General features: G+C 31.7%; 3 protein-coding genes across 5 annotated transcripts in view; 2 read left to right on the top strand and 1 right to left on the bottom strand.

The window, feature by feature from the left end:
• The window catches only part of LOC126744737 (oxytocin receptor-like), a 504,438-nt gene that overhangs the window by 199,171 nt on the left and 292,116 nt on the right, over nt 1–13,151 (bottom strand). The gene's annotated exons all lie outside the window — the stretch shown is intronic.
• LOC126744740 (uncharacterized) overlaps nt 1–13,151 on the top strand; it is a 270,706-nt gene that overhangs the window by 48,256 nt on the left and 209,299 nt on the right. The gene's annotated exons all lie outside the window — the stretch shown is intronic.
• LOC126744734 (lysosomal acid glucosylceramidase-like) overlaps nt 1–13,151 on the top strand; it is a 77,711-nt gene that overhangs the window by 9,102 nt on the left and 55,458 nt on the right. The window contains exons 2-3 of the mRNA XM_050452268.1: nt 6,684–6,784; nt 11,138–11,321. Coding sequence (XP_050308225.1) covers nt 6,684–6,784; nt 11,138–11,321 — 285 coding nt within the window. The remainder of the gene's footprint in view (nt 1–6,683; nt 6,785–11,137; nt 11,322–13,151) is intronic.

Here is a 13,151-nt window from a genome sequence, read left to right as displayed (position 1 = left end):
TACTTCTTTTATGAGTGTGTAGTAAACTTGTAATGACTTAAATTGTTTAGTTATGTTATTAATGTCGTATATTTCTATAAAAGTTCATGAGTCTATTTTGTTTTTAGCATTACCCAATTTTAAAGGGAGTATACCAGGATTGGAATTTAGATTGTGGATAATTGGTGTTTTTATTCCTGCTGCGATGCTGCAGAGGGTTGATCTGTAACAACAGGGGGCTTTTTAAGTTCTTTTATATGAATCGTTTAATTTTTATTATTACCTTTGGGATTCTTTTTAAATACTGTTTGTCCTAATTTAAAAATTTCGTTATTATTACCGTATATATTATGTTTAGCTATTATATTTTCTTTTCCGGAATGCAATTTTTTTGAAACTTCGTTATAAACATGTGACATTATGTTTTTATGGGTTTCTGTATAATCACTATAAAAAGTATGGGGCAAAAATATTTCATTAGGGTTTCTTGATAAGGAATGACCAAAAGTTAACTCAAATGGAGTATAATTGGTGGCATTATGAATGGAACTTTTTTATCCTATTATAGCATAGTCCATTATATTTTTTTGTTTATTAGGAAAAAGTTCTAGTAATATTCTTAAGTGTTCGATAATCGTAGAGTGAAGTCTTTCTGCAATACCGTTAGATACATGCTGATTTGGTGTTGTGAAGTGCACATTTATTTTGTGTAATTTTAATAATTCTTTTACTGTGTCATTATTAAATTCAGTTCCATTGTCGGATATTATTTGTTGAGGAACGCCAAAGCATGTAAAATACTTTATTAAAGCATCAGCAATATAAATGGCTGATTTTCCATCTATACATAAAGCTTGGGCAAATTTCGTAAATGCATCTATAATAGTTAGATAATTTTTATTATTAAAAGTAAATATGTCTATATGTACAATTTCAAATGGTCGCGAAGCTGTTTGCGTCAGCATTAATGGTACGTAGGGTGTTTTTGAGGCGTATTTTAAGCGTTGACATATTTCACAAGAATTAATATATGTACTTACAGATGTTTTCATATTTTTCCAATAATAGATTCTCTTAAGATATTCAAGGGTTTCGTTAATGCCGCGATGGTTAGTTTTACCTTCATAATGGTTTTTAATTAACATGATTTGTTCCTTTAAGTTTTTAATGGTATTAACACGTTTTGTACATCTAATTATCTTGGGACCTTTTTCAGAAAAATATTTAAGATAAACGTTGCAAAAATCCATGTACAATTGCTCTGTATGAAAATAAATGCAATACACGTTTTTCAAGTCAGTATTTTCTTTTAGAAAATCAAAAATTATTTTTTCATTATCCGTAGGAGGAATTTTTGTTCTAAGTATCACGAGATATGTGTATTTGAGGGTAAATATTAGGCATAACGATAATTTGATTCACTTTATTATGAATAATTTCATCGTATATTTCAATTCCGTCATTTGTCGTAAAGCGGTAGAATGCTGAGTAGACGAGTGTGAAGTTCCGGGTTTATTTATTATGTCTGGTGGTTTTAACTGGATGTCAGATATTATGTTTATTTTCTTTCGGATGTTAATGTTTTCATTACGTTTCGGGGGATTTGTCTGTTGTTGCGATTCTGTTAAAGGATTTTGATAGTTTTGTAAGTTTTGGGAAACAGTTCGAATAGTATCTAATATTTCTTGATCTATGTCATCTGGATTATTTTCGATAGATGCTATTTCTAAGGCGTTTAAATTAATCTTAGAAAGACAATCGGCGTTTGTATTGAATTTTCCTTTTTTATAAACTATATTATAGTCAAATTTCTCGAGTTTTAATCTCATCGAACAAGTTTTGAGTTTGGTTCTTTAAGACTGAAAAGATAGGTTAAAAGACGATGATCTGTATAAATTTGTAAATTTTCTACCAAAGAGATAGGGTCTGAAGTGTTTACAAGACCAAACAATGGCTTTTCTAGTTTCAAGAATGTTTAATTTCAAGAGTTCTTTCTCTATAGTAGAATAACGACATTCGGTTTCATTAAGTGTTCTGGATGCATAAGCTATAGGTGTATCGTGTGGTATAATACCTTATGAAAGAATAGATCCTAAAGCATAATCGCTAGCATCAGTGGTCAGAATAAACGGTTTGGAAAAATCGGGGTACATTAGTATGGGATTTATACCAAAATTATAGGGACTCTCGTTTTTAGTTGGTCTTAAAACAATTAAATCTTGGACTATAGTCCATTTCTTAATCCGTAGGAGCACACGAAAGGGTCGATAGCCATAAAACGGTCGTAAACTATTGGCGTCCCACTTTTCAAGTACATTAAGACCTGAATGTTTTCATTTGTTGGGTTTATTTAATAGTGCAAGAAATAGGCCAATTTTAGCCATAAATTCTTTAAATTACTTAAGTACCTAATGAACAAGTTCTTTTTAACCCTTATAAGTAGATATTGTCTAGGTTGGTAAATATGGAGGTATAAGTTTTATATGTACCTAAATTGTGCAATCTTAAGTGCAAACAGGTAGTTATATTTTATGGTATATAATGTAGATATATCCTAAAAACTTAATTTACTTTTCAGTATTGTTGCGCATTTGTTGTAAGAATGTCAAAGTTTAGCCCCGTAGTGTGTAAAGGTGTTTTAGATTTTAAAGCAAGGACTATAGTACTAAACGTACATGATGCACTTATGCATCAAATGCCTCTAAGTACTGTTAGAAATCTAGTTTCTACATGTGCCAATATGACAGGCATAAGTAAAGCAACAATTTACAGACTTCTTAGTGACAGAAAAAGTGAAAACCGTGAGCCTAAGAAGAGTGTAAAGAAAACTGCCGGTAGGAAGCCGATAGCAGTTGATGAAACAGCAAAGCATATCATCAGGAGGACAGTACATTCATTTTATTTTAAGAATGAAATCCCAACTATCGACAAAATTTTGACACCTATAAAAGAAGACGAAAATGTACCAGAAATGGGAAGAAAAAAATTATGGAAAATTTTACACGAATTACATTTTTCTTGGCAAAAACAAAATAGAAAATCTATTTTAATAGATAAAGAAGAAATAATCTGTTGGAGAAGAAAGTATTTAAGGCAAATTAAGGAGTATCGAAAGGAAGGAAGAAACATTTATTATTTGGATGAAACCTGGCTTAACGAAAGACACACTGTGAGCAAGTGCTGGCAGGATAAAAATGTTGGAAGCTCCCATCAGGCTTTTTTAGAAGGTTTATCGACTGGCTTGAAGTCTCCTTCTGGTAAGGGCCACATATTAATAATTACACATATTGGGAGCTATAAAGGATTTTTAAATGGCGGTCTGTATGAATTCGAATCGAAGTCAACTAAGGATTACCACGAAGAAATGAACGCTGATGTTTTTGAAGATTATTTTTCCGAAATGATCAAGTCAATGCCCGAAAATTCAATTATTGTTATGGACAATGCCAGCTACCATTCAAGATTAATAGAAAAATTACCATCATCCTGCTGGCGAAAAGGGGAAATAAAAAACTGGCTTACCGAAAAAGAAATACTATAATTGGAGATGACGCGGTAAAACCAGAGCTTCTGACAATAGTTACAGAAAATAAATCAAAATATAAAATACACGTTATTTACGAAATGGCAAAACAACACAATATAACTGTACTTCGTTTGCCACCTTACCATTGTGAATTAAATCCTATAGAGTTAATTTGGGCTCAAGTAAAAGGATTTGTGGCTAGAAATAATAAAACCTTTAAATTGAAAGATGTGCGAGAACTTCTGAAAGCAGCAGTGGATAACGTTACCCAAGAAAACTGGAGCAATGCTGTGAATCATGCTATAAAAAAAGAAGAAAAGATGTGGATCCTCGATAATCTTCTGGAAGAAACTGTCGAACCCTTAGTTATAACAGTGAGAATGTCTGATTCGGATGAAAGCGATGAGAGTAATGAAATGTGTGATTTATAAATTGATTTTTTTTGTATATTTCGTAAATATTTTTATTGTAATATATGTAAATATGGTTAATAAATTAAAAGATCCTTATATTTATGTACCTTTCTTATAAATGACAAGATATGTTTGAAGAGTTGCATTTTTTATTGGTTGGTATTAAAAAAATGAAATTTTACAACAATTTTTTAAACATTTAAAAAACAATCAAATTGCGGTATTAATCAAATTTTTATATTTCATTTTATTTGCCATAGTTTTATAATGAGGCTTTTCCGCTTTTAAGAAATGTTTCTTGTTTATTTAATAAATATAGGTTATACCTACCAACCATACTTTTTCTAAATCTTTATGTAATAGATAGTAGATAAAATCCAACATTATTTATACATTTTTCATAACAGATAATTATTTATAACTTAAAAATTTAAATCAATATCCATAGTCGAGACGACACTCGCAACCCTTTTGTCATAAAAATGAACTCGAAACCATTGTTCCGAATTTTACGACCTATTGTATTTGAGACCATACAGGACTTGTCCACTTAAAATTGGTAAAAACAGCCTGGTTTATCATTTTGTTACATGTAGAAAAATGGAAGACTGACCCTACATTTATCCTACTTCTGCATAAATAATGAGGCATTGTGCTCTCACCAAAAAAGAAATAGAGTATAGGCAACAAAGACTTCAAAACAAAGGCTTAAAGAATCTTTTACTTGATGCCAATCTTTAATTTCTACTCTAAAACCTATCATCATTAAAGCTCTTTCACTAAGTACATCCAGCTCATAGGAACTATAATTACTATATAGAATTACCTCCTGCGATTCTCTTCTGCGATTACGATCCTGGACTAAATTCCTTTAATAAAAAAATTAAGGAAGCCATATGCCTTAATTGCTTGCCAAATAGCCATAGCTGCTCAACACAACTGTCGTCTACTTTCTACTTTCACATTATGATGTAACCTTTGGTTACACCATATAAATACTCAGTTTTGCTAAAGCCCGTTGGCTAGCTTGTAGGGGTTGGCTTGGGGGGTGTACAGTTGGCCCCTATATGCCAAGGATGTGTTGGTAGGATGTAGATATAAAAGCTAACTTTCCAACATACCCCCGTGTATGGAGAGAGTGAGATAGATAGGTTTACTCAAAACAAAAAATATCACAATTTATTGACACCTTTTTCTGGTGGTGTAAAATCTAATTGGTATTCTGATTGATTGCTCCCCTTGTACCTCTAGGTAACTTAAGTCCGCCTCAGTGAGTTTAGTACATTCAATAAGCAGCATACAATAATTGGCTGATAAAATAGCTGATTAAATAGAGCTTGAGTATAGCTTCAATAGAGCTTAAATACTGCATGCATAGAAACTGCTAATTAAATACTGCTTGAATAGATCAGCCGATGACCTGAAACAAAATGCAAATTACCTCATGTTTCTAAATCAATAAATGTCTGACATTACAAATACGAAGTTTTAAAGAAGGTTAAATAAAATTAAATTAACAAAAATTAAAAAAAAAACATAAAAGGATTAAATTTTAAGTGATATCCGTGGTACTCACCTTACCTGTAGATGACCCTTTCCTATTTTAAAAGAAAAGCTCAAAAACATGGACCGGAACAAAATATGACTTAAACCAACTTGAACGGTCGGTTGTTTAGATCAGAAAGAAAGCTAAACGTGATCTATTTAACAAAGGAACCCACATGTAGATTCACCGAAACTCAGAAAATTACGTTTTAAATAAATAAAAACAAGTTTATTATGGAAAAAAATGCAAATGATCCCCTACCTAAGCGTGACGCTTCCACATAATTAATTGAGTGTCTTTTTCATTTATTTTTGAAAATAAAGAGAAATACTAATATTGAATAATCATAATATAATTAAACCAGCTTAAAAGTCCGGCGAATTTACATTGTTGCGAAAACAAAGTTTATTAAAAATGTAGTAATTCCATCTGATCTGACTACATGCCCGCAATCCGTCAATGTCATGCCAGCCAATAAGGTCAATATAATAAGGTCACAGACAATGAGCACCACTGACAGGTCATACAATTCAGGTGATACATAATAAAAAATTAATATAAATGATATATGAAATCTTATCTAAACAACAAAATACATAGTTAATAGAAGTAAAGACCTTAAATACTATACGTAGTTGGTTGCCTAAAACCATTGTTAAATGGCCGGTATCCAATGCCATCTATGCATACTTTGAGCAAGTACTATCGATTTTTAAGTTTCGCCATTTTATGAGTAAAATGGAATATTGAGATTGTTATACAAATTAAATTATTCTAACGTAACATTGACATGTTATACCATGACAAAACAGAGCCACAAAGTGTAAAGCAAAATCCACTATATGACTTTCGGTAACCTGAGTTATTACCGCAATCAGTAATCACAAACTATAGAAAACCTTAAAAAGCCTACTTTTAAAAAATTACGAGATAATATTCATTTGTTTTCAGCTCTTTAATATTTTTCAAATATCAAATTAGAATTAATTAAAAATAATTAATTATTCATCAATTTCAAGCAACAGTTCCATCCCCAATCAAGTTTAATTTACGTTTAATATCAATTTTTTCCTCAAGATGCTAATATCGTTATCGAACATACTTTTAATGATTAAATTTATATTCCGGAAAATTCAAAATAAATAATTAGATTTATATTATGACAAATACATATTACTTAACTATTTAAGTTTGAAACAATTTCTTATTAATTTTGTAGATTCCGTTAATTCAAAAAGCAACAAAAATTCGCGGACGAAATAATATTAAATATTTTGCATCAGCTTGGACTGCTCCTACATGGATGAAAACTAGCGGAACGTAAGTATAAAGGTTACGCATTTTTAACAAATATGCAAAGTTAAATAGAAGGTGAATACCAAATGTGACTGAACTGCGCAAGATCGAGTTTAAGCGTCAAAAGCGCACTACGCAGCGCTGTCTCTGTTCATTTTGTTTAATATGCATATGGCATTAACGGGATCTTTCCGTATAGGTTCTTCTAAGCAGTTACTATACAGATATAATCATTCAAACCTCGCCTATAGGAAATAGTCTATGAGCGTAAGCGAGAGGGGACATATGGAGTCCACATGAGACAGATAGAGGGCACAATACATGCCGTTTCCAAATTAATACGTTTGGCAACACTGATATTTCTGCCGCACGGTTCTCCGCTCGTTCATCGAAAAACGAGACAATTCTTATCCCCACCACACTGCACCACCAATATGAGATTGCATTTTAAACGTTTAACGTTATTTTTATTCCTAGCTTTCTGCTTAATCAGCAAAGATTAAATTTAAAACCGTTCGCTATTTTCTTGTTAAAATGTGTTTTCTTGAGGAAAAAAAGGAAATTATTTAGTGGTATTATGCCGGCAGTTCTGTCGATGAAATATTAGGCAGAATTGCATTCACGTTCGAAAATCGGCCCATTCCCGTACGCAGCACAATTTTTGCAATTATCCATAGGTTCGAGACCTTTGGGTGCTTGCACAATTGCAGGAAATACTACGCAAATGAGCAACCACCTGTTGTTAGACCGCTAGGCAAAGAAAGGGAGCTTTGAGAGGTTAATGTTGATGCTATTGCTGAAATGAACTTTCATTGCAATAGTACAACCAATGTTAAAGAAACGGGTATTGAGCCTTTAAGTGTTAGAAGAAGTTTAAAAAGAAATAAGTACAAGTGCTATAAGTTGCAAAAAACCGCATGCAAAAAACCCAAGAAATTTTCCCACAGGACCATGAGAGACGGATGGAATTTTGCCATGAAGTATTGGAAAGGGCAAATCAGGATGAAATGTTTATCAGTAACATTTTGTTTTCAGATGAGTCCTCTTTCCTTATTTGTGGTAAACATAATCCGTCCATTAGAGTGGGTTATTCGAGGGAAAATAAGCACAAAAGCATACCAACACGTCCACAATACCCTCAAAAGGTTAATGTATGGGCTGGCATTTTAGGTGATTCAATTATAGGCCCTTTTTTATCGATGGAAACCTTAATGCCAACAAATACCTTAATCTTTTGAGGGATGAAGTTCTTCTTGCTATTCTAGGGCTCAATATCAATTTAGAACAAGTTTGGTTTCAACAGGATGGTTGGCCCGCTTATAACGCATTGGTGGTACGTCAATTTCTCGAAACGTCGTTCCCTGATCAAACAATCAGTGGAAACGGTACTATTAAATGACCCGTCAGAAGCCCCGATTTAGCCCCCAATGATTTTTTTGTGGATACCTAAAAGAACAAATTTATAGGCACGAAAATGAACGGGCTACTAATTTAGAAGAGCTTTGTGTTAAAATTAGGCAAGCATTTAATAGTATCTCCATTGAAATATTATCGAACACGAAAAGGTCGTCTCATGATCGATTGACGTACTGCACTGCTAAACAGGGTGGCCTTTTTGAACCTGACATAAGATAATTTTAATTTTTATTTAATATTATCAAATTAAATTAATTTTTTGCTATATTTTGAATTATTTTTTTATTTTCCTGTCCAATATTTAGTTAATTTATGTTTACAACATTATTGCAGTCGGTTTTTAGTTTATTTTTTGATGTTAGGACAGGCAGCAGCAAAAACTCAAACGAAACAACATTTTTTATTTTAATTTGCTACAGAACAGTTCATTCCCGCATGAACGCCTTAAGAATACTGAAAGGTTTCGGTTTCGGGCTTCGGCGGGGTCCGCTGCTTCGAGTATGTTGTCACAATGTTGCCAGACATACCGCGATATATAATTCCTATAGGCAAAGTTAGAATGATCATATCTGTATAGTAGAGTCGCAGCAATCCAATTTTGTCAATTGCAAGTGGTGGCCGGATTACAGTCAACGGGAAATAATTGATAAATATTTGATATGAAATGTTTTTCATTATCTCATAATGGTATAATAAAAGTAAAATCATCTTTTAAATTTTATACGCCATCTCATAAATACGTTTTCCCTTCGTAACCACTCTAATTTTAATACTCTTAACATTTTCGAGAATAAATTGACCGTCATTATTTCTTAGAAGTAGGTCACGTCCTATTCCAGGATATTCTAATTATGAGCTATAGAGTTCCGGTATCCTGCTAGTATAAGTTCTTAAAAGTTTAGTGTATTTTTAATCACAATACAGTAATTGGCTAATTTATTGCAGTATTTTGGTATTATTTTTCTTCAAATTTCCTTTTAGAAATGCTCTTTAACCATAAATAATATGTTCACGGTCGATTAAGATAAATAACTAAAAGGGCAAAATTACGCATTCATGAGAGTAGAGTAGATATTTCTCTTCAAATAAAAATAAGTAATACTTTATTTTAGAATAGATGTCCTATTAGATGTTTTGGCTGTTTAGTTTTATATTTGCTTTTGATCAGTAAAATGGCTATTCAGTGTTGCAAAGTTCTAAAAGATATCTATTTTTAAGGCGTGACTCCACGAAAATCTGATCCACGAGTTTTGGTGACTTTCACTAAAGTGCTAATATCTCGAAAACCATCGATTTGTTACTAAGGTCATTTTATGTTATTCTGGGTGCTTAGGAGTTGCTCTATCAGCCCATTCACTATTATCATTAACTTTCCGGATATACAGGGTATATTATATATGTGTATAAGCATTTGAAATGTGAATGTATAGTAAAATACTGAAAATATCGTGGAGAGTGACAAATGTGGAGGTTCTACGAAGAATTCAGATAGAGAAAGAATTGATACTCACTATTAAGGAGCAACTGCAATACGTGGGATAGGTTTCCAAGGGAGATAAATACTAATTTCAAGCAAAAATAATGGGCAAGATCCATACGAAGAAGAAGGGATTCGTGGTTAAACAGCTTAAGAGAATCGTTCAATTACAATAACTTCCAACTATAGTATTCAAAATACGCTTAGCTTTGATAATAGCCAAACCGAACAAGTACCGTCTTCGTCTAAAGAAGAAGATCTATTATTTGTAAAGTCTTCGAATTTTTACTTCTCTCTTTTACTTTTTAATTTTACTTCTTTACTTGGCAAGTTATTTCCTATAATCTAAAAGTTAATAATTGCATAACAACAACAACTCGGCCTTTTTACGAGAAGATCAAAAATCAAATTATTATAATTCAGGAGATGACAGAGGCATTAGACAGTATGGATTAAGTTGGTATCATATAAGTTGATTTGACCAAAGACTTTGATCAGTTAAATTATGTTTTAGGAAAGTTACCTAGTTTTGTATTTTTGTTAATTGAATTGCCTGACTCATATCTTTATGGTCGTATTCAATATACTAACATTAATGATGCCAAATAACTTCCTTATAATGTAGTGTCCCTCAAGGATCAGTTCTTGTATATTTACTCTTGTTCATTTGATTAACTTAAGCTATATTTGAAATTTATTAATCATTATGATTTTTTTGCAGTTGATTTTGTTAATAAATGGGGTTTTTTGGAAAATGATTTTAAAATTAACGTAGCAAAATATAACAAAGTGAAATTTATTAATTAATTATGCTCAATTGAGTTTCATTGCTCTTAAATACCAAATGATTGGCTCGAGTTGGTTTATTTTACTCAAAGCTGTTCATTACTCAATATTTTGAGAATATGATTTCAGAGATAAAGAAACTATTAATATCTTATGTACAATTAAGGCTAGAATACACGTCTGTAGCTTGGTCCTCAGCCCAGAATTCATAAATCAACAATCAACGTAAATTAGGAGCAAATTCAATATTTTAATTATTTGTAGCTTAAATGTGACAATCTAGGCCAAGGCTTTCCTCAAAATGAATAATTACACAAATTTGCTTTGTCAACTTTGCTGCCTCATAGAAAATATTTCTTACTAATGACTTTATTTAGATTAATTAACGGTGACATTAATCATTCATAAATATTACCTAAATTACATTTTCTTGGTCTCCGCTTCAATAATTCTTTTTTATTATTTTTTCATTTACTTAAGAATAATATATTATGTAGCTTGTAGCGTCTGACTTATATAAAATTAGGAGCATTTTCATTAAGTAATAAATATTTTTATAGCTACTTCTAAGGGTGGTATTGTAAAATAAATAAATAACACCTTATTTAAAAGATATTCATCTAGGCAAAGATTAATTAAGAAAATACATGTCCTATATATACAATATCCTCTTGTATCATCTATTCATATTATTTCAGTTTGACAGGAAAAGGCACGATCAAAGAAAAATATTTGGACTTGTGGGCACAATACTATTTAAAATTTGTGGAAGCGTACAGGGATCATGATATTAATATCTGGGGAATTACTACACAAAACGAACCAGTGAATGGAGTTGTTGGAAGTAAAATTCCAGCCAATGGATTTACCTCTGGACAAATGGTAAGAATCGTTTCATATTTTTGATATGTTTTAAGGTATTTATACGTAAGATGACAAACATGTTTTATTTGCCACTGGCTTCATGATTTTGCTTGATATATAACTTAATCTAATATTCTTCAAAGAAATGCGCTTCTTTATATTTCTGTATCCAACTTTCTTAATTAAATTAATTTGCAATTTTTAATTTTCAAAACCGATAATCATGAGGAACTCAACCTATCGAGTCACAGACATATTGCGAATCAGTGTTAACAAGTTATTTACTGGAAATTCGTGCAGTGTTCTATTTGTTTTGATATTAAATTATTGACCAGACCAAATTCATAATTATAGCCTATATTATAATTAGTTAAATATTAAAATGTCACAGAGTTCATTCGCAATATTGGCAAAAGCGTAGTTTATTTACAGAATAAAATATAGCGGCGCCAATTAATTAGCAGAGAGTTTAAGAAACTAGTAAATTTATTAAAGCGATAATCTTAAAACGTGATACTAATCATACAGACTCATGCATATTATTGTTGTCTACATTCGTTTTTATATATCGGAAACTAATAGACGAGTTTGATGTAACTCAGTGTTAAAGACTTTATCGATACATGAAATTTCCAATATGTTTCGATACCACTAAATTTCAAATATCTCAAGCTTCTCTAATTCTACAGTCTGAGACTCAAAACGAGAAATAAATAATAAACCATTTAAAAAAGAGAAAAAATCAAATATTTTTGGCATGTAGCTAGAGGACCAAAATCTATGTTAGAGGGATTATGCAAAAGGTAAAAATTTGTAAAAAAGGAGCCAAAAAAGAAAAAAAAATGCTGTAGAACATAAGGGATTGGCTTGGAGTAACATGAAATTAATTGTTAAGAATAGCTGTCAATAGAGTGAGAATTGCCTTGATGAGTTCCAACCTTCGACCAGGCGATAGATCGTAGAGGAGACGTAGAGACGCTTTCGTAATAAATTTGAGAAGACTGTAAAGATAAATTAATATTATTATTGTCATTAAAAAAAATATAGTTACCTTTAGAAGGAGTTAAATTGATACTATGGTTTATCAGAATTAATATATGATGGTCCTTGAATCATCTGATTAAATTGGTGTTGATTTTGTAATTCCGAAATTGAGGATACAATTGGTAACTTCGTTACGGAATAAAAATAGGTGAAGACCTGCGAGAAGTCAAAAATAAACAGCATAAGCATAAGGAAATAAATAGCATATACACTACGTATTACCCAAAATAATGGCAAAACCGCTTGGTTGCGGCTTGCAGACGGCGGAATTTTTCGTTTTAATTTTTTGAACCGAGAATCAGCAGACCTCACTTTGCTGTATTACTGCACATTGCATTAATAATTTTTGAGCGTTATTTTCGTGTTTTTTTCACTATGGCTGTTTATACCCCTTCCGAAAGAGTTTAACTAATTAAATGGTTTTATGGAGGCAATTCGGCAGTACAATGTAGAGTTTTGTTTTCAGTGACATTTGAGAATAGACCGATTCCTTGTGCAAAAACGGTTTTAAATGTGGTTGCAAATTTTGAGACATCTTTTTGTCTTCAAGATTGTAAAAAATGCCACACAAAACGTCAAGAACCACCTGTTGAAGTGGTCCAGGATATATTAGAACGGCGGGAAGAAATGGTTTGCAGTACCCTAGAACTTGATTCGACACGGTCCACTAGAAGTATTGGAGAGGAACTGGGAATGAGCAATAAAACTGTTGCTCGTATCTGGAAAAATTATGGAAACAAATGTTTCAAATATTCAAAAACTCAGGAAATATTTTTTGAAGACCAGTGGCGAAGAATGGAATTT

Source organism: Anthonomus grandis, chromosome 14 (genome assembly GCF_022605725.1).
Source record: "Anthonomus grandis grandis chromosome 14, icAntGran1.3, whole genome shotgun sequence".
NCBI lineage: Eukaryota > Metazoa > Arthropoda > Insecta > Coleoptera > Curculionidae > Anthonomus > Anthonomus grandis.
This window is presented reverse-complemented; position numbering and strand designations above follow the sequence as displayed.